The following is a 24,733-nucleotide window of genomic DNA, read 5'->3' as shown; positions in this document are numbered from 1 at the left end:
TCACTCTCAGTTGTCGGTCTCCAGATTCCCAGGCTCCCAGTATCACTGTGGGTGAGGTTTTAATGTTTTCGTATCTGTGTATTTTTAATTTTAGGAAGACTGGTCTTCACTATGTTGCCCGAATTGGGCCTGAACTACTAGATTCAAGCAATCAGACTCATCTTACCAAGCCTGGCTTGATAAGGGATCTTCAGTATCATGTTTTTATTTCCTGGCAAGGAAAATTAAATTGAAGAGGAATAATTTTAAAATTTTATATCATTAAGATCAGTTTAAATAGAGAGGAAAAACTAACTTGGGCCTTTTCTGTACTAGGAAATGAGTATTTTTCTTGTAGCTTCCCCAGTGATGGAATGAAATATGTTCTCTCGTTATGCATAAGGCAGCTGTGAAGAAATCCTGAAGACCCAGGGGATATGTACAGATTTAATTTTATCAATGGCTCTCAAGCACTTGAAACAATTTATCCTGATAATGATCCTACTCAAGTACTTGTGAGTCATGCAAATTAATGTACTTTCTACTCAGGCTTTATGTTTTGAAAGCTTATAGAAAAACTGACAGTATTTTCTAAAGAACTGTTAAGCACTATTTGAAAGTTATTTATGTGATAACTGTTAGCATTCTCCCCAACCAATCTCATAGTTTCAAAATCATACCATGAATTTAGGCAGTGCTCAACTTTTGACTTTAACATGTACTGTTTTTTCAGGTCATCTTAATAATCTATCCGTTGCTGGTCGATAAAGCTACTACTTGTTATGAATATGACTGTAATGCAATCTTGGTTGGTCCTGAGGTCACGCTGCATAAATATAGGTTGAGTTTAGTAGTTAATCAATACATCTTCCAGTCCCCTCACAAGAGTCTTAAGAAGTCAGCTTCTTTTTCTATAAGTTATGTTTAAATGGCCACTCTCCAAAGTCGTATTTCAGCCTTTGATACTCTATTTAACATCAAGCAAATCTCTGTTTGCCCCAGTTGTCACCATAAACTGTTTTGGTAATTTCTATGAATACGCTCTGACCTGCTTTGTTTCTGTTTCCATCAGTGAAGTAGCCATTCTTTGAAAACTACAGCATGTTACTCTCTTTCTTCTGAAGGCTTCACCAACTTTATGCGTAGTCCTGCTTGTGACATATTTAACCCGTTGCACCACGAAGTATACCAAGACATGGATCAACCCCTCTGCAACTACTACATTGCGTCTTCTCACAACACATACCTGACTGGGGACCAGCTCCTTTCTCAGTCCAAAGTGGATATGTATGCACGGGTGCTACAAGAGGGCTGTCGCTGTGTGGAAGGTACGTGTAGTCTGCCTGAGCTCTGCTGTGATTGCTTAATAGGATCTTTAAGTAACAGAGGCTTAAAAATGTTCATGCATTAATTAAAGATGCTCATTGTACAGTCATTCTCTGTTTCTTAGTTTTCAATCAGGGGGACAGAGAGATATAGCTAGTAGTTGAAAAAAACACCTTGAATTACTGAAAAGTTGTTGAAAGTTATAATCTACCTGAAAATATTTTTTTAAATTAAAAAGTGGCAGAAGTAGTTCATGAGAAATATTTGCTTTGAAGATACTTCATGGTCTACTGTTAGTCAACATCTATCACATTTCTAGTGGGTTTCCATGGTAAGTACACAGATAATAAGTAAGACATGGTATCTGTCTTTGAAGAGCTTGCAGGTTATCAGGGAGCATGCACATACATACTTAGTATGTGTGAGAATGCCACTGGTTGAGTCATAGGCATGGTGGGTACCACAGAATGAGTACAATATGATTAAAAACCAGGCAGGCTGGGGTCAGGCATAAGAGTGTTGAGTTAACTTTTGGATTGGGTAATGAGGGGGCCTCCTTTGACATAGGATCAGTGAAGATAGGTTGTAGAACTGATTCAAGGCTTTGGATTTCTAGGCTGCATAAAAGGTTTTCAAGGAGTTGGTGAGGACTCTGAAAGTAACTGGCAGAGGACCATGGTCTAGGACAGGAAGTAAAGTGAGTAAGGGATGACAAAATAAGACCCAGAGACTGGAAGGGCAACAGAAATATGGAGAGAGTTGTCATTGCACATACCAAAAACAAGAACAGGCACTTGTCATGTGGACACATAGTTAGGGGTGTTGGCATTATTTAGAGTGTGGCATAGGTGAGCATGATCAAAATGGAGTGGGACCAGGGACTGCTGGCAGCAGAGTGGCCATGGCTAAGGGACAAAGAACAGATCCTTTCAGTCAGGCAGTCATGTACTCTAAAGAGCTCAGTTCACATTTGCAACTTGGGCGTGGAGACACCAAAGTTTATGTACATCAGTGGCAACTTTATTTACCTTGGGTTTGGATAAAGTTGGCTTCATTCTTAAAGAGCTGCAGCTAATGTTTAAAGAATCTGATTTGTAGAACGTTGCAGGACATAGATTGAAATGTTCACATTTTACAGACATTTTTCTTAAGCAGCCTTTTCAGGGATAATACTGAAAAGATGGAGAACAGTGATTGCAGACCATTTCTTCATGGTGTTGTGACCTGAAGGTCTCCCTTCTTTCTAGCTTCTATTTTGATAATGTGATTTTCTGTCTCCATTAGTTCTGCTACAATAATGTTGTCTACAGGGTTTCTATGGTGTCTTAGAGGGAGACTACCGAGTCACTGTGGTAATGGCAGCCTGTGGAAAATGAAATGGATAGCATTTTTATATGACTTTTCATTTGCTTGCCTTTTGGCCCAACTTGTTTAATAAGTTGCTTATGAAGTTGGTCCTGGAGATCTTTTGTTCTCATTGCAGAACTGACTGTGTTGTCATCATAATGGCTTATAACTTTCTCTGTTATGTCTGAAAACATTACCATGGTGTGTGTCTGTAGGTTCCATATGAGAAGCTTTGGACTAGCCATTTGGCTTTCTGAATGACTAGCTTTCTGTCAGAGTGTTTAGGGGGCCACTAGTGTGTGATCTGGTTGAAAAATGTTCTTTGTATTTCCTGGTTGTTTTGTTTCTTGGGGGGACTGAGTAGAGAATTCCTACTTTATCAATATTCCCAGCATAGCATTAGCCTTTATGGAAAGCTTCACTTGAGTCTGGTTGTGAAAAACCACAGTGCTATTTCGTCACAGAAAAGTGATGAATTTAGACATAAAATTATATAAGATGTTACCAATGTCAGCTGTGGATAGTGTGCCTGTGTTTTAAATATTAACAACGTGCACTGTCTTTCATGACTGATGTAGTTTAAATTAGCATTTTGATGTGGACCTGATGAACAAATCAGGTGTTGAATTGCTTTGTTTGCTTTGTATCGTTCCTTGAAAGATAGTATATTTATAAGGAACGCTGTTAGATTCTTTCTCCTTTAAGATGGGACTGTAAATCAGGGTAAAAGTTGAAATTACACATAGCTATGCACTGCTTAATGATGGGGATGCATTCTGGGAAATGTGCTATGAATCTTGCCAAACTCAGAGTTTACTTATACAAACCTAAGTGGTGTAGCTCAGTCATCCAATATGGCTTCTTAATGTGATTAAGAGACACAGTAAACTTGAGCTGTATGAAGCTGCTGTCTGTGCAAAATAGCATATTGTTTATAATAAACTCTATATAATGGAGAAGTATGCTCTCAAATAATGATAAATAATATGGCTCAATAATATGTAAACCGATAAGACAGTTGTTTATTAGCATTACTGACAATGGGCACTATACATAATTGCACATGTCATGATTTTCTTCAACTGAAAGTGAAGTTCATTTGCCTACACCAGCAGTATCATTAGTGTGTGGGTCATGTGTTCTGTGAAGACATTAGAACAGCTTCAGTGCTACAAGGTTTCAGAAATGTTTGGTTCAGAGCTTGCTGCTCTCATAGAGGAACAGAGTTTGGTTCCCAGCACTCATGTTGGATAGGTCATAACTGCCTGTAACTCCAGCTCCAGGGGATCTGACTCTCTCTCTTCTGGCCTCTGAGGGCACCTGCACCTGTGTGTGTACATACACATACACACAGACTCAACACAAATACATATAATTAAAAATAAAATAAAATTTAAAAGAAGAAATGGAAAGCTAGAGAGATGGCTCAGTGGTTAAGAGCACTGGCTGCTCTTGCAGAAGACCCACGTTTGAATCCCAGAACCCACATGCTGACTAATAACCGTCTATAACTCCAGTTCCAGGTAATCTGACTCCCTCTTCTGTTCTCCACAGGCAGTGCATGACATGGGTGCACTTACATACATGCAGGCAATATATTCATACACATAAAATAAAAAGAAGAAATGTATAGCCATTAATGGGACTCCTATAGATTACAATGCCACTATGTGGCACATGACTAGTTCTGGCACATGACTAGTACCTGTATCTTCTATTCATTCTTTCAGTACCTGAGATAAGAATCTCAGGAAAGGTGGGTCTCTTAGCAACATGATCTGTTCCAAAGGCCAAAAATGTCAAAAATATTTGGGAGCTCTTATCTAATCCCTAAAAGATTTTTGGGTTACCTCTTCAGAGTGGGGAATGTTAGAGTAGCAAAAAGCCCCCTGCCCCCCAAAAAAGAAAGAGTACACGAAGTTGTCAGAAAAAAGTGATGGGGCAGTATGGGAGGAGTTGGAGGGGAGGGAGTGGGTGTGGATTTGATCAAAACACATTATACGCATGTATGAAATTCTCAATTTTTTTTTTAAAGTTATAAAAAAGAATCTCAGGAAAGAGAAGTGAACCTTTTCTTCTATGATGTCTTCAATACATTTGACTTCATTTTCAGGCTGAATAGAAGAGTGACACCACAGAATTTTACAATCGTCTCCCAACAGCATCTCTGTTATTGTTTCTTGTATTTCGGTGGTATTTACTTTGAAAGTTCTTTCTTCTATTATAGTGTTCTAGTTTGGTTTACTATTGCTGTGATACTATACCCTGACCAAAAGCAACTTAGAAAAAAAGGGTTTACTTCATCTTATAGGTTACAGTCCATCATCTAGGGAAGCCAAGGCCAAAACTCAAAGAAGGCACTTTAAGCAGAAACCTTGGGGGAACACTCCTCATCGGCTTGTTCTCAGGCTCATGTTCAGTTGCCTTTCCTACATAGCCCAGGTCCACCTGCCCAGGGATGTTACCACCTACAGTGGGCTAGACCCTCTTACATCATTTAACAATAAAGAAAATGCCCCACAAACATGCCCATAGGTCAATCTGATAAAGAAAATTCCTCAGGTGAGGTTCCGTCACCCTAAGTGTATCAAGTTGACAACCAAGCTTAGCTACCACATAGACGTTTTTGACTGACCAGTGTTTAATGGATGGATAGAGATAACTGTATTAATTAAAGTTCTCCAGAAAAGGGACCAATAAGATAAAGAAAAATAAATTGGGATTGGGATTGTTTGGTTGAATTTAAGGAATGGGTTCATGTGATTGTGGTCACAGGCAATTCTGAAATCCGTAGATTGATCTTGATTAAAGGTGATATTTTAGTTGTGAGGTTAAAGCACACTCAAATAGAACTTGCATATTGCAGTACTGAAGAGGATTTCTGCTTCTTGGGAAGCATACATACCTGCTTTTAGTGTCCTCGACTGATTGGAAGAGGATCGTCCACACAATGGAGAATACTCTGCTTTCCTCAAAGTCTACTAATTTAAATGTTGATCACATTTATCGATACCATAGCAACATCTAGACTGGAGTTTGACTAAGTTGCTGAGCATCACAGCTAGCTTGACTGACACTTAAAATTAACCATCACTGTCATTTTATGACTATGGTGAATATTTTATGAGGAATGGAGATATTTCTTGGAGAAATATGCAAAGCCCACATACAGGGAAGTTTCTATAAAAATAGGGAACAGGCACAGCTTTAAACTGTGTGAATTTAATTAAGGCAGGGTTTTAATAAGTATTTAGGCAAATCCAGTATGGAGAATAGTGTTTAGCCCAAATTATCTCCCATTTCCCCATAGTTAGCTTAAGAATTCGTAAGTTACTTGCAAATGAATTCATTTCAGGTTAGAAGAAGCCTCAGGTAAATTTTTAAAAATATATTTCATTTATTTTTATTTTAAGTGTATTGCCTGCATTTGTGTAAGTGCACAGTGTTTTACAGTTCTAGCAGAAATCAGAAGAGGGCATTGGATACCCTGGAACTGGAATTACAGATAGTTGTTAGCCTCCATATGGGTGCTGGCAATCGAACCCAGGTCCTCTGCAAGAGCAGCCAGTGCTTTTAACTGCTGCACCATCTCTCCAACCCATGTCAGGTCAATTTTTATTGTTAAAATATATGTAGGCTTTTCTTTTTGAATGTCTTGCACATTTAATGAGTCAGTTGTACAAAGTCTTTTTTTAAATAAATAATTTATTGAGAATTTCATACATGCATATGAGGTGTTTTGATCAAATCCATGCCCACTCCCTCCCCTCCAACTCCTCCCATATCTCCCCATCATTTTTTTTTCTGATAACTTCACGTACTCTTTCTTCTTTGATTTATTTATTTTTATGGTTCCCATCCCCCCCCTCTGAAGAGATAACCCTAAAATCTTTCAAGGATTAGATAAAAGCTCCCAAATATTTTCAACATTTTTGGCCTTTGGAACGGAGTATGTTGCTAAAAGGCCCAAGGACATTTTGACTTTTACCCAAAAAACTGGCTACTTTTCTTTGGGGTCTTTTTACCCTAAACTGCCTAGTGAATTCATACCTCCTATTCTTATCACACCATCCTCTGAAGAGGTTACACAAATTGCCAATAGGGAATAGCGATGCAGACCATTCTGTCTTCTTCCATGCTGAACAGGGACACAGGGTGAGGCAATTAGAGTACCCCTTCATTGGTCTATATAAAAGATTCCCAAATTGCATAACTCTTATCTCTTAAGGGGAAAAGAAAGTCTTTGAAACATGACTACGAGATGTGAAGGAGAAGTAAAGGCAAGGATAGTTAGCATTACAAGTTCTAGCCAGAGAACTAGAAAAAAAGTCAGAGCAGGGCTGTTTTCAACTTTTGTCTTCCGAGGCTAAACTCAAGAGTGATGGATTCGGGATTTGCTTTCAGGCATTTTGATAGCTGTTGGAATGGTTAGAATCAGTGTTAGTTCCCTCTCAAAGGCTTCTAGATAGGAGGAGAAAATAAATTTCTCCATCATTTTAGAACAATAGCTGGTTGTCTCCCTTAGCTACGGGTGGGCACTACAGTATTGGAGACCAATATTTGAAGTCTTACATCTGAACAGCACTTTCTGATTAGGAACAAAATCATCAGTGAGAAATAATTGTCTAAATAACTTTTCATAGACTTAAGCCTAATGTCTGGGAAGTGTAATCCCTTGAACTCTTAAAGAAGTATACTGATGAGTTTATTCTTTGGGTGTTTCCTTTTGGGTGTTTTAATACCATACAGTTGGCCCAAATAATCCAATTTATTTTTATACTTAAGGTCATTTGAGGATCTTTTCCTCAGGGGTCATGTGGGCTTGGAAGGAGCTCCTGGCTCCTTTCTTTTACCAGTCCATGTATGTGATGAGAAGTCAAAGGTCCTGTTCGACCATGTCTGGCTTCACTTGGAAGCATGAATGAGGTGCTTCCTCTGAGTTGACCCTCCTCTTTGTAGACTGGACACTGGTTCAAGTCTATCTCGTGGGATCTCCATGTCCTCCCTGAACAAGAGGACAGGTGGCTCGCCATAGTTTCAGGACATTTTGAGAGATGTTCCTTAGTACCCTGGAACTTAGTCAACCTTGGAGGGAAAGGAGCAAAAACTGTCTTTTAAGTCCCTCTGACCACATTAGTAAGGGCCTCAAACTATGACTGTTAAACATCCAAGAAGGTTGGTTCCACCAGTCTGGTACTTTTAATTATCATGTGCTATATAGATAAGGGTTGGGTAAAAAACCAGATACTCTCAGATAAACCTTGACTAGATATATATTTTGTTCCTTATACTAGTTGACTAAACTATGACCATAGAAAATTTAAGATTATGTGTATATTATTTTTGTCTTATCCTTTATATATTGCAAACCTAAATAGACCTTCATCAGTTGCTTAGGCTTTTTCATTTTTTCTATTTTGGAAAATATCTCTATTCCCATATCTTTTTAACATCTTTTACATTCTCATTTTCTTTTTTTAAAAATACTTATGATACATAATAGCATTAATAAATAAAATTTCCATCGGTGGTGAGACTTCTTTTCCTGGGTGCCCTGGCCAGCAGGGCGGGAGATGGAGACTCGAACTCCCAGGGACCTGGAATGATGGGACAAGAGACACGAAGAATGACAGCAAGACAAAGAACTCTGATCAAGCTGCCAAAGTTTATTTTTCCACGGGGATTCTTATACCGGCTGAAGCGGAAAGTTAGCTGGGGAAGAGGGAGGGAAGGTGTTGTCTCAATGGGTTAATGAATGTCCCTAGGATGAGGGGACCTGGCGCCATGGTCTGGTTGCAGGCTAAGAAAATTGGTGGTTGTTCAAACTTATCTTAACTCATCGGAAGGGTTTACGTTCTCATTTTCTTTTTTTTAAAAGAATAATTATGAGACATAATAGCATTAACAAATAAATTTTCCATCTGAGACTTCTTTTCCTGGGGATGCTAAGCAATTCTTATGCTCCTTTAAGGTTCTAGTGTCAAGTCAATGTTTCATTAAAGTTTTACTGGGGAACCAATGAATTTATTGAACTTACTTACTGAGATAACTGAGGGGTTGCTGAGGCAACAGTGATTCCTTTAAACTTCAAAGTCTTTAAATATTGGCAAATAATCCACTTTTGAAATGGAAGTTTACAATTTGTTTATGTGAAGTCTACAATAGGTGTGAATTTTCCAACCAATGATTCAGGAATCCAGCTTTCTAACCCTGGCCTATGCCACATCTTTGGTACGTAACTTGTAAAGTCATAGCAGAAGAGGAAAGGGCTAGATGCAGATGGAAGGCAAGCTTCCATTGGCCAGACAGGAAGTGGTACATATCATTAAAATTTTTTAAAAATTTATTTTTGTATTATATGTAGGAGTGTTTTATGTGAATGTACTTAAGTGCACCATGTGCAATGCCCATAGAGGCAGAGGGCATCAAATCCTCTGGAACTTGAGTTATAAATGGTTGCTAGCTGTCTTGTGAGTGCTGGAGACCTAACCCAGATCCTCTGCAAGAGCAACCTGCGCCTTTAACCATCTGAGAGATGGTTGAGCCATCTCTCCAGCCCCGCATATCATTTTTGCTTGTGGTTCAGTGGCCATACCCTCAAGAGAATGTTGGGAAATGTAGTCCAGTTCTATAACTGGGAGGCTTAGTGTATGCCTCCCAAGTCACTAGCACTAGAAATGGGAATCTAGGGTTAATCATATAGGAGCTGCTGTAAGTTATTTATTAATAAATTTACCACATATGTAGAAACCATATAGTAGGATGCTGAGTAAGTGCCTAGGAGAGCTTCGAGCAAAGAAGTGACCTGGTGTAATCAGTGTTTTAAGATGAATCTACCAGAAGAATATAAAAGAAGTAAAAGCCAACTTTCATGTAAGGAGGGTGGTAGGGAAATCTTGTCTATCTTGCTGGGAACCAATGAGATTGTCTTTGTTCATAATACAGTATCAATAACAGAAACTGTTACTATGTGTTATGTAGTGTCGTAAGCAACTTTATGGACACTTAATCATCACTCAATCACTATACTTTTAAGCACAGCTATTATTTCTATTTTATAGATGGCAAAAGAAAGCTTCAAACGGCTGAATCATTTGCTCATAGTCACATAAATTATGCTACGACTGAGGATTTGAACTTAGGAAGTTAATATTATTTTATAATGCCATACAATTAGCAAAATGGAAGTAAATCAAATGGAAACATGATAGATTTAAAGGAACAATTATGAAAAGCCCTGTCAGTGATTTGAGAGGGATACTGTAGTGTTCTAAAAGATGACAGCAACTCCAAGAAACATGAACGTAGTTTAAAGCCTCCAAGGATATTCATATGATGAAAATAAATCTTCACAGACATCAGAGAGTTGTGAAAACTCTCCAAAAGCTTGTGCATGTATTTCAAATATGCATTTATTAATATTTTAGCCAGAGGCTTTTAAATTGAAGAATGCTGAACTCAAGATTACTATGTAAGAAGAAAATCAAAGTTTCTTGCTCATAATCTGTAACTTAACTCGGGAGTTGATAGTGGGTTTTAAATACTTTGTTTAGACTATGCAGGGTTATAATAAAGAAAAATTATTTTTGATGTATTTTTAAAAATGAGATATCACATATTTGGGTATGTTTGGTTTGTTTTAGATGATTTCCAACACAACCTTCAGTAAATGCTAGGCGACTTAGAAGTATGACAACTTTGTAAGTTATAAGCTCTCAAAAAAGCAAATCACTTACACCTTTAATTCTTTATTCTGAAGGGTATGTCAGAATGTGCATGCCTTTATCTCCATGCCTTTGTCATGATTGTAGTATATATAATTTTCCAATAATAATCATGAATGTGTCTGGTAGTTTTGCAAGTATTAAGAAGCTCCAGAGACTTCAGGTTGTTGATGTGAAGTTCTGTGTCTGGCAGTTGACTGCTGGGATGGTCCAGATGGAGAGCCAGTGGTGCACCATGGTTATACTCTCACTTCAAAAATCCTCTTCAGAGATGTTGTGGAGACCATCAATAGGCATGCCTTTGTGAAGAATGAGTAAGTACTCCTGGGAGCTCAGCTCCATGCCTCACTCAGGAGCCTGGCCTGAATGAACACAGTTATAACCACACACTCTTGACTCCTCACCTCTGTTTCTATGGCCTTGGTTCCCTCTTTCCTTCCCAGCAAAGATGGGGAACAGATACTATGGCCTTCCAGTTTGTGCATCCTTGTGCCCCACTTTCTCCTTAATGCCGTTCTCTCTCATCCTGTCTCCTTGAAAACATCCCTGCAAAGAATAGTTTCTAAAATTCTAAACTTGTAAAGCTTGGAAACAAGTTATTATACAAAATAGTTTTGTGACATTACATTATATATAATAAAATGCTGGATGTCAGACACTTTGAGATACATAGGACATCCAACAGAGGGGGCTAGAGAGATGGCTCGGTGGTTAAGAACACTGGCTGCTCTGACTCACTCTTCTGACCTCCACGGGCATTGCATAACATGGGTGCACTTACATACATGTAGGCCATGCAGTCATACACATAAAATAAAAAATGATAAGTAAAATATTAAAAAGGACATCCAGCAGAGGAAATGTAACTGTTCTTTGATGTCATTGCTTCCGTTTATTCTCGTTTCCCTTGGGCTCATCCTCCACGCTGATGCCATTCTTTCTTTCTGAAACCTGCATGAGGCTTTAATTCTTGTCCTGGAGTCCTTTCTAAATCCTCTACAGCGCCCAGGATATCTTCATGTGCTTTAAGGCGGAACTATTTCCTTCTCTTCCAGATCTCCTTCCACCTTTGCTCCATAGGGACCTAGCATTTGCTCCTAATAACTGCCTCTCACCTTCCCAGAAAGCCTTCAACTTTTACAGCTCCCACCCTAGGATATGCTGCCCTTTGCCAGGAGCACCCTTCCTAATGTGCCACCTACCTGGTTCTTTTTTATCCAACCAGATTATTTAAGCACTGTCACACTGGGAAGCATATTGCCCCCCCCCCCCAGCTCACTTATATTCCCTTTCTCCATATTTATCTGCCTGAAAATATATGTCAGAGCATATAGTACCCTGCTAAAACTTGCTATATGTGTGAGGTGGTGAACTCATTGAAAAAAGAGGCTATATCCTAGTCACTTCTTATTCATTCCTTGCTATTTAGCATGTACCCTGAGTATACCAAGCATACAGGAAAATATTTTTTAATTAAAGAAGCAAATTAAAATTATAATTCCATAAAATTAATTTTTCAATAGTAGCTTTTAAATGTCTAATATTTGGTCTAATTATAAACATGAGGTTAAAATGATATTCTAACAAGAGATTCTTGCTGCATAGTTAAATTTAGTTTGGGGCATATTTGATCTGGAGGAATATTGAGCACTAAGTTCTCATCAGCTTTTCAACCCTGATTTCTGTTGTCTTATATGTCTGTATTACCCAGTATATGAAACAGCATTAAGAAAGATTGGCACCTGCATTCCTCACAGGGCCTGGTGTCCAGACCCTTCACTTCAAACTTAAGAATGCTTAGAAGAAATGTACTTTAAATGAAAGCATGTTATATACTTATTTAGGAAATTTAAAAGTTTGAGCCTTTTTCAAATTATTTCTTTTTACCATGTTTTTTTTAAAAAAAGTATTTTATTTTTATTTTATGTCTATGAGTGTTTTGCATGCATGTATATAAGTGCACCGTGTGCATGTGATGACAGCAGAGGCCAGAAGAGAGTGTGGATCCCCTGGAACTGGAGTACTGGATGGTTGTTAGCTGCCATGTGGATGCTGGGAATTGAACCCAGATCCTCTGGAAGAACAGCAAGTATTAACCCCTGAGCCATCTCTCCAGCCCCTTACCATGGTTTCTTAACTTCGGCACTATGGACATTTGTGGCAAGATAATTTGTTGTTGGGGGCTATCTTGGCATTATAGGGTGTTTAGCAGCATCTTTGACTTCCATTTTCTTTTAAAAACACATTCCATACTTTTTGCGTGATGCCAAGTATTAAAGTCATCCTGAAAGAATTAATATTTGTTCAGTCATTATCCCTGGCAAAATACATTTGCTCAGAGGAATTTTCATTACAGCACCTGTAATCTTTCTTATTTTAGCAGCATTTTAAATCATTATTAATATTGCAAATATAGTCAGTGGGATTGTAAGACTGCAGTGAATACAGATTATTTCTCTGGCTCCTTATGGATCGCCCATATTGAATGCCCTTGGAATTGTTGTTGTTTTCTCAGATTTCCAGTTATACTGTCTATTGAGAATCACTGCAGTATCCAGCAGCAAAGGAAGATTGCTCAGTACCTGAAAGGAATATTCAAAGATAAACTGGACCTCTCCTCTGTCGACACAGGAGAGTGCAGGCAGCTCCCAAGTCCTCAGAGTCTGAAAGGCAAAATCCTGGTGAAGGTAATTAAGGGCATAATCAAAGCATTGAAAGCATTAGTGATCAACCTCATCTTCCCTCCCTTCTGACTAAAGCATACTAGTTTAAAAAGAAAATAATAATTAGAATCAATACATGTTAACGATTGTCTAGATCTATATATGCACCTTATTTCAATCTATAGTCACGCCTTCAGAGGAAAATTATGGTTGAATGATTGGATGCTTTGGGATTTGTTTTTATGACTATCAATGCTGTGCAAGCTGTTTTAGACTGGAAGAGTTCACACAGAAATGTGCGTATGGGAATGTGAGATGCAAGAGAGACGAAAAGTCTCCGACTCTGTATCTTGAAGGCACTTCGTTCAGATTCTTTTCTCCCATTTCAAGCTCCAATAACTGTCTGTCAAAAGAAAAAAATCTTCATGGTTGATTGGTCTTGGTTACATAAGTAAGAAACGCTCACGTCAAACAGGATCATGAGCACAGACATAACTCCCCACAGGACTCATGGCTACAAGAGGAGATGGGGTAGGCAGAATGACATTTCATCAATAGATTTTCCTCAGAGGAAACTTACCACAATGAATATTATTAATACACAGAACAGTCAGCAAGACAGTTCCTTGAGCTTTTAGATCGCTGACTTTGTGATTTCACTTAATTCCAGGGCCTTTTTTTTTTTTTTTTAACTAAGACCTTGGAAGGTTGCATTGTTTTGAGACTGAAAACTTAAAGAACAGAGCAGCAGGCTACTTTAAAAAGGCTGTGTACCACATTGGTGATGTAAGAGCGCCAAGGGAACAACACATTTCATGGCAGAACTTTAGAGCCTGAAGGAAGGGGATAGCGCACAGAGAAGAGAAAATGAACTCATCTTCAGAATTGGTCAAAACCTGCTTTTCTAGCAATTAAATGACAATTAAAGATTCAGAACCCATCAAAGAGGTCTTGTCAGGCACTTGTATGTATAAGTTCATTTTGAATAAAAGCTTCAGATAATGTGACAGGTCAACTTTCACAAGTCTGGCTAAAGATAACCACTGTTGTTAAAAATTGGTTTTTGGGGCTGGAGAGATGGCTCAGTGGTTAAGAACACTGATTGTTCTTGCAGAAGACCTGGGTTCGAATCCCAGCACCCACATGGCAGCTAACAACTGTCTGTAACTCCAGTCCCAGGGGCACTTATCTACATGCAGGCAATACACGCATACACATAAAATAAAACAAATAAAATTAAAAAAAATGTTTTCTGGATTAGAAAATGAAATGTTACCTTTGTAACATTTGTAATATTGTAATGTTACCTTTGTTACCTTTGTAATATTGTAAATACTTCCACATTTCTTAAATATTCCTTGCCCAACAGGCAGGAAATTAAATGTAGATGGAGACCATTTTTTCAAAATCTTTAATTTTAAACAGTGGAATTTAAGGTAGATGTGAACCAGTTGAGCCCCTTCTTATGGCGAGACTTTGGTTCATTTAGCACAGAATGTCTGAGGGCTTATGGGCACCAGAATAAATGAGACAGAAGGTCTGAGGCAGTCATCGGAAGTGGTGGCAGCAGTCAGGGCTGCAGACATTTCAGCTACATCTGAGACCTGTTTGCTGTTGGGGAGGTTCTTTAGAAGTTGAGGAGAAAGCTGGGTGTGGTGGCACAGGACTATAATCTCACACTGAGGCAGGAAGACAGTGAGTTCAAGGGCAGCCTGGGCTACATACAGAGATCCTGTCTCAATAAGCCACATGAATAAATAAATAAATAAAGGAATACAATTTTGAAAAATAAGATGGCCTGATCTGTGCTCCAGCATGTTCCTATTTAAAGCAAAAGCAGATGTTCTGGTTAACAGTCTCTGATCCTAAAGGCAATGTAATCCTAGTAATTTATGAAGTGGAGGCAGGAGTATCAGAAATTCAAGGTCATCCTTAGCTACACAGTGAGTTCAAGGCCATCCTGCGATACACAAGACGCTGTTTAAAAACAAAACAATGACAATGCACAAATTAGATTCTACCACTTTAATTTTGTAAATGCCATTTTGTAGGTTATTTAAGTCTCCAGATCCTACTAGTTTTGGTTCTGAATATATTCATTTTTATTACCTACATTATCTAATCCTCTTTGAAATTATCCTTGTGCTAAAGCCCCAGGGTCTGAGCTTTGGGTATCTAGCAACGTGCAGGACAAGAGATAGAGACTCCTCTTACAGCCCAAGTTGATCTCCTGTGAGGGAAGAATTAGCTTGGCCGCCAAGCATGTTAAGTCTTCCATGTTTAGAGAATTTCCATCTCTGTTTTGAGTAATCCCTTGTAGGAGGTGAAAATATGAGATACTTGCTTTTGTAGCCTTTCTTGAAGTAGGGGGAAACTGCCAATCAGGTGATCTGCCCCTGGCATCAAAGCAGAAACACTAGGAGGTCGAAACTGAGCCCAACCTGCTGAGAGGGTGGTGAAGGAAGTTAGAAATATCAAGGGCCAGATGGCAGCCTTTCTGGGAACAGTTCCTGAAGTCTATTGTGTGGATGATGACGTTGCAAGTGATAAGCTCTGTGCCTCATTATTTTGCACAAGGTGTTTTCACTGGATTAGTTCTGCCCCATGATTCTATTTGGTGATTATATTAAGTATCTATGGCTGCACAGCGAATTGACCCAAAATTTAGCAACGTAGAAAGCAAATATTTATTATCCCATAGCTCCTATAGGTCATGTACCTGGGTATGGTTTAGCTGATTCTCGGCTCAAAGCCTCTTACAAGTGAAGACGTCAGGTAAGGCCACAGTTACCTCAAGATGGGGAAAAGAAATTGTTCTGTCCACTGAACAATTTACAGAGAGAGAGAAAGAGAGAGAGAGAGAGAGAGAGAGAGAGAGAGAGAGAGAGACAGAAAGACACAGAGAGACACAGAGAGAGACAGAGAGACACAGAGAGAGACAGAGAGAGAGACACAGAGAGACAGAGAGACAGAGAAAGAGAGAAATTGAGATCTGAGGAGAGTAGTATGGAAGCTAAAAAGAAGTAAGGGACAGGGATACTATCCCATCCTGGGTCAGTGTGCACCTCATCTTGGCAGAATTAATGCATCTCTCAACTCTTGCCAGAGAAGTTTCCTTATGCAATAGATTGTGATTAACTCAGAAACCTACAACTGATGTGCAGAGAACAAGAGGCTGCAGGGTGCTTATCCCCGAATAGGATGCCTAGATCAAGTTTCTGCCTCCCAGGCCTCAGGGACCATTGCAGAAGAGGGGCAGAAAGATTTTAAGAGCCAGAGGTGGTAGATGACCATAAGGAGATAGTTTTCCAGACAGCTTGTCAGTTACTCATATGATCTCACATAAATAGTGACAGCATGCACAAATCCCATGCAAGCTCGAATCACACAAAATCTCAGCATAGATATGAGGAAGAGGGTAAGAAACTCCAACCCCAACCTACGGAAACTGTGGCAACAGGTGGCTGCTGGGAGGGGCAGAGACAGTGTTTTTTAAGCTTGGGACTCTTGGTAGTTTAGCCAGGCTCCAGTGGATGGATCCACACTGGAGGACATTTGGAGACACAAATGCATTTTATATATAATGGAGTACATTCAGTTGGGCAGTGGGCAGTAAGGGGAGGTGTGGATAGGATAAGTACCATGAAATTATATTGTATGAAAATTGTAAAAATTCAATTAAAAATTCAGTACAAAAGAAGGAAGTCTCCTCAGGAAGGGCACCTATCACCTTTGCTGTGTTCTGTGTTAGAAGTGGTCACTAGGTCTGGCCCACACTCAAGAAGAAGGTCTTTCAGTATGGCAAGGGGACAGGAGGCAGAAGACATTGGATGATACATACTTTGGAGGCTTCCTACCATAATGGCTCAGTCACTTAGAGTCAGAGCCTGGTTCTGCCCACCCCACTCTCCAGGAGCTTCTGAGAACAATTCAGTGCCCTATTCCTATTCCTTTCTGCTCACAAATAAGACTATTGATGTAGACAGTTACCTTTGAGCCCTTATCAGGCTCCTGGGTCTTGCCATCTCTTGGCCTTTTTTATTTGCTTTTACTTTTTCTGAATGTAAATTGGGAAATGCAGAAAAGAAAAAATATCACTCATAGTACTCCTACCTAAAGATAGTCTTTTTTATCTTTGTGTATGTGAGCATGCACCCGTGTGTATGTTCATGGGGGGGGGCATGTGTATGGAGGTCAGAGAACAATGTGTGTAGGTACTCACATTCCATCTTGTTTGAGGCAGCCAATAAACTTCCAGTTCTGTGTCAACTCCCTGCTCACCATAGGAGCACTGAGATTACAGGTCCTCACCACACACATCCCTCTTTATGTGGCTTCTGGAGATGGGAACTCCGGGCCTCATGCTCACACAGCAGGTACAAAGAAGCACCAGTGTGCCAGTGCTCGAGGCAGCTTGAACTTCTCAGGAGAGCAGCCTGCTCTTAGACACCATAGTCCCTTTGGGGTTGTGATAACAAAATGTCCTAGACTGGGTAGTTTACAAACCACAGAAATTTGTTATTCACAGTTCCAGAGGCTGAAAAGTTCAACCTGTAGGTACTGGCATATTTTCAAGTTTTTTTTCTGTCTCAGTCTCTCTTTTTCTCTCTTCTTTCCAGGGTTTTACTCTGTAGCCAAGGCTAGCCTGAAACTAACTCACTGTGTAGCCCAGGCTAATCTTAAATTCACCATAATCTTCCCGTGTCAGCTTCTCAAGTACTGGGTTACAGCCGTGAGCTGCTGTGCCAGGCTTGGCATATTTGGTATCTAGTGAGGGCCTATTCATAGGTACCTTCCCATGATGGGAGAGGCAAGGGAGTCCAGGGGAACTCTAATCACTTAATCACTTCCCAGAGGTCCTGTTTCTTAATGCTATCACTGATAATTCCCGTAGTATTGGATTCTAGCTTTTGAGTTTCAGGGGGGAACCTGCAATCAGATTCTAAAAGTTTTACAGTCAGACAGGGTAATGCTTATTAGCAAGAGTCACACATTTTTGAAAAGGAGATGGTCTGATTCTCTAAAACATGGCATGACTAATTAATTCAATTTAATTGAAAGTACTATGACTACCTTTGGAATGAAAGTCCGTTTTGCTTGCATTTTGGCCTTCCTTTAGACTGCCCGCTTTCCAGTCAGTCTGAAGTAATGATGGACCATGAGATACATAGCTCCTTTTATTTTCCTTTTTCACCTTCTAAAATTATTAGCAAAGTACAGAGACCACAAAACCTACTCATTCCCTTAACTTTTAAATGTGTGAATCCAATAATATTAAAACGATTAGACATATTGTTGTATAATCAGAACATTTTTCAGCTTGAAAAGCCAAAGTTCTATATCCATTCAACAACTATTCCTGCCTCCTGCCAGCCCCTTCCTATCACTGATCTGTTTTCTGATTTGATGACTTTGCAGCTCTATGTACTTTATTATAAGTGGAATCATGTAAGATTTGCCTTTTGTTTATGGCTCATGAATAATGCCTTCAAGGTTCCATGGTGTAAGATGTATCAGAATTAAATTATTTTAAAAGGCCGAGTAATAGCTCATTGTGTGTGAAGAGCACAGATTGTTAATCCATTCATCTGTCAATGGACATTTGGGTTGCCTTTACCTTTGGGCTGCTGTACATTTATTTTCATTGTTAAATGGGATGTTTTGATCCATTTCAGGGTAAAAAATTGCCTTATCACCTTGGAGATGACGCAGAGGAAGGGGAAGTCTCCGATGAGGACAGTGCAGATGAGATTGAAGATGAGTGCAAATTCAAGCTGCATTACGTAAGTTGCAGGTGTGGTCACAGTTTTTACCCATGATGCACTGAAGGAAGAATGAGGTTCCACCTTGGTGCTCTGTTGGAGTCATCAACAAATATGATGACTGTAGTTTGAAAGGATATTCTTTTAAAATTACTTTGTGTGCTTGCACATAGCCAGTTACTTTGTTGAGTGAATGAGTCAAGAGTCTCTGCCTCAGAACTGGGAGAGTGTTAGAGACAAACCCACCTGAACCCTTTCCAGAGACTAATTCCATTTTATTGTAATGGAACTAGCAATCAGACTGTGGTTGAAACATTAGTGTTTTGGGTGGAATCTCCAAGGTTTGGCTTTGCCTCCCCTCCTGCATGCTGCCTGCTCATCATGGTACCTAAGGGTGGCCCCAAACCCCAGCTGCATGAGAGTCTGCACTCTAAGGATGCCAAGCCCCTCTCTAAGGAGATATGTATATATCTACCTTGGTCCAGATGATTTCCAAGCCCTTCCAAGTTCAATTGAACATTTAGCTGGACTGAATGTGGGACTTTTGACTGGGATCACATCCTAACTTAGTTCCATGGAGGCCATTTGCCTGCTTGGAGCTTTAGATCTTTTTCTATGTGAAAGAGCTGCTGTGCAGAAATGCACCATTTCACCATGTGGTTTGGGAGAGTTTCAATTTGAACCTAGAGAATTATAAGGCTTGAAGAGATGTGCTCTCCCTCTTACCATCAACAGTCACATGATTTCTGTGGCCTTGGGACAAGCCGGAAGGAGTGTAGGCTTTGGGATAGTTTCATTTCTACAGAAAGTGGTAATTATGTTGGCATCAGAGCCATTTTCTGTCCCCAAATACATTTTGTATAATTTCTTCTAATATACACCATCACCTTGGACTCAACGATTATATTGTTAACAGCAAGGCACTCTCTTCCAAATTACAGTAATCCTGATGCCTTATCTCTAAGGTGTTAAAGGGAGCTGACATTATTTGCAGAGGGGACAAGATCTTAATGACAACTGAAGCCTCAGTAGACCTTTCTGGTTTTAAAGCACTTTGAAGGGGTGAAATGGATGACTCAGCTTAAAGCAAAAGCAAAAATTTCAGAGTTCCTCTCTTCCTTCTCAGTAGTTTCTGTTAACTCAGTTAAATACCCCTAACTAAAAGGATCACCAGAAAGCCTAGCCTAGCTACAGTTTTAAATATTTTAAAATACGCTTTTCTAGATATTTGCTATCATTACAATTGATAGCTTTTGATTATGGATAATTTAACCTTTCAGAGTCTTAGTTTACAAAGCAGGGTTTTTCTGATTCTTGTCCTTTTGCATCTAATTTCTCAGCTCTTTCAGTTGCTAACCACAGAGTGATTTACCATCTGCCGGCAGGAAGCAGAGGCCCTGGGTTTCCTGTTCAGGGAATGCTGTTTAGTGATGATGGGAAAATATCACAGTCGTTCCTCCCTCTGAGCACAAACGGAATTGATATGAATCTTAAATCCATTCAGGCTTTCTTCAAATGTGAAGTTTCCCCTTTTTTGCAGTTCTAGGGATTAAACCCAGGTTCTCATACATGCTAGTCAAGTGCTTTACCACTGAGCTATTTCCCCTCTCTTTACCTTTTGTTTCGAGACCCAGCCTAAGTTGCCCAGGATGACCTTGAGCTGGCTGGTCCTCCTGCCTCAGCTTGGCAAAACTTCTGGTTTTCTATGGTAAATATCTGTGGCTAAAAAAGTCCATTGAATATAATTTTATGGGAACAGATAAGTAATGCCACCTAACATAACCAGTGGTTTCCCTCTCATGTCCAAAGTCTACTAGCTGATTTCTAGGCTCCGATACAAGCGGATACTTTAGAATCTGATTCCACAAAGATAGACATGGCTGTCCACTTGAATTCTTTCACTTGGAGTGGAGAGCACCTTATGTATAAAGCTTCACAAATGCAGCTTTGATGTATATCGAGGAAGAAATGTGTTGGGTTTTTAAAAACCCAACATTTTAGTAAATGTATACAAATTTCTCATACTACATTTGCTTCTCTGTTTTTGAGCTCTTATCATAAACCGTGTTTGCAGTACCAAAGCAGTCTCTTGCGATCAGTCTACTTATAGCCTATGGTTAGTAGGGAGATCAATTGTCTTCTCTGGGTGGTAAATTTAAATACCCATAATCGTATTTCTGCAAAACAAGGCAGAATGCAGGTTGTTTATGTGAACATGCCTTTACCTTATGTGAACATGCCTTTACCTTATAGGAAACTCTTAACTTCAGCTATAAGTTGAAAGTATGTGGTTAGGTTTATAAGTTATATCTGAATTATTGTAATAAGATTTTAACTCAACATTCATGGACACCAGAACACTAGCGTTCATGAGGTTATGAAAGATTCTTTGTGTGTGCCACCATTTTTACTGAGCATTTCCTGTTGAAGATGAACCATCACCTTTGTAGGCATTAGATGTTACTGGAGTAAATTAAATAGACAGAAGTCCTGGTCTTCCTGGGGTTCACTCATTGAGAGGGAGGGTAGACAAAAACCATAGCAAATGAGTGGCATATATAGTACTCTGGACAGTCCTAAGTGCTGAAGGAAAAAGGTGCGTGCATGTGTGCATGTATGTGGTGTGTGTGTGCACGCAGTATGTGTATATGTGGTGTATGTAGTGTGTGTGTGGTGTGTATATGTGATGTGTATATATATGTGGTGTATGTGGTGCTTGTGTATGTACATGGTGTGTGTATGTGTGTGTATTACGTGGTGTGAGTGTATATATATTTGGGGGTGAGTGTGAATTTTTAGAGGGACTGTCCATATGGGCCTCCCTTAGAAGATGTATTCAACCATAAATCTAAAGAAAAAGAATTAGCGCAGTTAGTATCTGGAGAAGAATATTCCAGGCAGAGCGAACCCCGGGGTGAAGACCAGGAGGGAGTTTTGTGGCTCACCAGCATCCCACTTAGACTAGCATTAGAAGCCGAGCAGGAGGGCAGGGCTCCTCCTGATCCGCTATTCAAGCCACGCTATGGTTTTGCTTTGTAGGGAATGTTTTCTGCTGTGCTTTGACTCCTCTAAGATTCTGCTGTATATTATTACTTTATAGCTTCAGCAATACAGAGAATCTGGATCATGATATGTAAGTCACAGGATAAAGCCAATGTGTTCAGTGACCCAAGAACCACACAGCTCAAAGACTCAGGGGATGGTCTCCTCTCAGCCACAGTGCAGTAATCTAACAGACTTGATTCAGGGCAGGCAGCCAGCTCAGCATTGCTCTCCTTCATGAGACCCTCTGCGTCAGTGTGCTGCACAGACTTCCCATTCCTGTATTTCAACTTCACTGATTTTTTTTCTTCTGTTGAGTGTTTTAGTATCATTTTTCTTATATTTTCCAAATCAAATCTGTGTTTTGTCAGCCTGTTGGGCACAAACATTAGCTGTCTCTTACATGAAGCTCATCCCACAAACGCCAAGCCTTCCGACACATTCTAACTGATGTGTACATGTCTCCCACGTCGCACCTTTAGTAATCCTTTAATACTCTAACATTCACACTGGTCTCAGTCTCTCTCTCTCTCTCTCTCTCTCTCTCTCTCTCAACAATTTTTATCATTTTCCCTTCCCACTACCACAGGTACAAGTTCATCTTCTTTCCTGCCTAATTCATTTTAATGCTTTGAGATATTTAAAAAATTATGAACTTTATTCTTCTCAAACTGACCAGCATTCATAGAAGGGCTGAGCTACCTCTTGAGGCTGAGATATCTTATGACTCCTGTGTTCTTTCTGAGATGAGACACCACTTGATGAGCATCGGGTCCTATCCTGGAAACACAGAGTGAAGAGCGGAGGTGTCTTGGAAGATTCCAGTTCTTTGAGGCACATGATAAGACTGACCTGATCCTTGAACATGATTTAAGGGAGGCAAAGGAGCAGACAGGTCAGGAACAAATGCAGACTCAAGTGGTTGAAGAGTAACTGCTCTCTGACCATGCCTTGAGGAAGCAGGCTTGAAGCTTTGTAAGGCAATTCAAGGTGCAGCAAATATATTATTCTTCATGTTGCCAGACTCCAGTCCAAAGACATTTGGGGGTGTTGAGATATTCTAGTTTCTTATTTTCTTGTTTTGGTTTTTAAAGCAAAGGTCTTCAACTTTAGCTGCATGTAGGTATGGCAAGGGAGCTTTTGGAAATCCTAGTGCTGGTGTCTCAGACCAGAGAGTCTGGTATAATTGGTCTGGGTGTCCCCTGGGAATTTTGTACACTTCCCCAGTAACTCCAGTGAAACATCAGCGCTGTCTGACTCAGTCTCCCTCCTTTCCTGTTCCTTCCTAGTCTAGACTGGGGCCTCCTTTAGCCTTGCAAACGAGGCTTTAGTTCGTGCTGGGGAGGAAATGAGAATGTGTTTGATCGACTGCTTAATTAATTGATTGATTGGTGACAAAGATTCCTAGATCAGATTTAATCTCTCAGAAAAGGAATTAGAAACCCTAACTACTTCTCTGGTAGAAACTGCTCCTGGCCATAAATGGCTGTTCTCCCCCTTCTCCCTGTAGCAGCATCCTTTGTCTCCCCCTGACTCTAGGAACAAAAGAATGAGATTCCTGGGGCTCTCAGCTGTGGTCCCTGCCACAGCTGTGTGGAGGCTGATAGGTCAGGAGTCTGTCTAGCTTTCTTTCAGCAGTGCTATTGGATTCCAGGACTGAATGACAATATAGTAATGAAACCCCAGCCACACATTTATTTGTTCTCTGTGGCTGCAAATTTTCTTGTGATGAAAATCACAGAGAAGAATAGAAAGATCAATAGGCAGGGATATCATTCCCTTGGCAAACCCCAGTGTTTAGAGGACGCGAAGTGAAGAATTTCAGCCCCTGTGTAGCACTTCTCAGCCCACCTGAACTAGTTGGCTCTGGCTTTGGAGCGTTAGCTCTGCTTTGCTGGCATGCCCACAGCGCATCTTGTCATTGTCTCCAACTTTTGTGGGGCCCCAAGTGAGGAAAGGAAACGGAAGGTATTTGGAGCACTCTGTGATCGATGCAAGGCATGCCCAGTGCTTCTACAAGCTTTCTCAGTCTCCACAAGCTCTCCCCACCAGGCTCAGGGGTACTTGATCAAATGCACTGGGAATTAAGAGAACCAGAGCTCTTTTCTGGGCCCACTGTGGCCTTAAGTGAAGCCTACTTACTGTTTTCCACAGAGGGATTCAGAACAATGATGAATGGTGGTTGTTTAAATACAAACCCACTCAGCATCTTTTCGACTCAAGAATTAATCTCTTTTTGCAGCAATGTGAAAGGAATGGCTGCGGCATCGTATGGGTGAAGTAGATGAGATTTTGAATGGGAAGTGTTAGGTCTTGCCTCAGTGTTACCATTCTTAGGCTGGTGAGCTGCTGAATTTCTGTGTCTATGACATAGTGAGTTGGACTTGGCTGTGCCTTAGAGGGTGTTGCGTGGTTTGAATAGTGTTGTTATAGGGCAGTGCATTGCAAGGTACCGTAGGACAGAGTCTTCCTTGCTGTTTCCAAATAGGCATATCATATTGTTTTGAACTTTGATTTTTACCTTTCACAAATACTGCTCTTTTTTTTAGAAAAAAACAAGTGGTAGATTTGCTGCAACTCTGTACTGAACAAGTCTGTCAGCCTGGTTTTTCCTATAAAATGTGTCCCTTTGTTGCTCTAGGGCATGTTTTGATAATTTTCACAGTGATCAAACTTTCTTCTTCTTATGCCTGGTGATTTGCAATCTTAAATTTTTTTTTTTTGATTTATTTTATTTTACGTGTGAGTGTTTTGCCTGTATGTATGTAAGTGCTCCCTATGTGTAATGCCTGTGGAGGTCAGAAGAGGGTGTCAGAGTCTCTGGAACTGGAGTGACAGACGGTTGTTAGCTGCCATGTGGGTGCTCGGAAACAAACCCTGGTCCTCAGGA

The 24,733-nt window shown here is 40.0% G+C and overlaps 1 protein-coding gene across 4 annotated transcripts in view; it reads left to right on the top strand.

Annotated features, from left to right (window-relative positions):
- The window catches only part of Plch1 (phospholipase C eta 1), a 174,465-nt gene that overhangs the window by 112,793 nt on the left and 36,939 nt on the right, over nt 1–24,733 (top strand). For all 4 annotated transcript variants that reach the window (XM_008840636.1, XM_008840634.1, XM_008840635.1 and 1 more), the window contains exons 7-10: nt 1,104–1,307; nt 10,570–10,690; nt 12,892–13,063; nt 18,715–18,822. In XM_008840636.1, the coding sequence (XP_008838858.1) occupies nt 1,104–1,307; nt 10,570–10,690; nt 12,892–13,063; nt 18,715–18,822 (605 nt within the window). The remainder of the gene's footprint in view (nt 1–1,103; nt 1,308–10,569; nt 10,691–12,891; nt 13,064–18,714; nt 18,823–24,733) is intronic.

Source organism: Nannospalax galili, unplaced genomic scaffold (genome assembly GCF_000622305.1).
Source record: "Nannospalax galili isolate Female #2095 unplaced genomic scaffold, S.galili_v1.0 scaffold59, whole genome shotgun sequence".
Taxonomy (NCBI): Eukaryota; Metazoa; Chordata; class Mammalia; order Rodentia; family Spalacidae; genus Nannospalax; species Nannospalax galili.
Note: the sequence above shows the minus strand (reverse complement) of the source record. Positions and strands in the feature narration are given on the sequence as shown.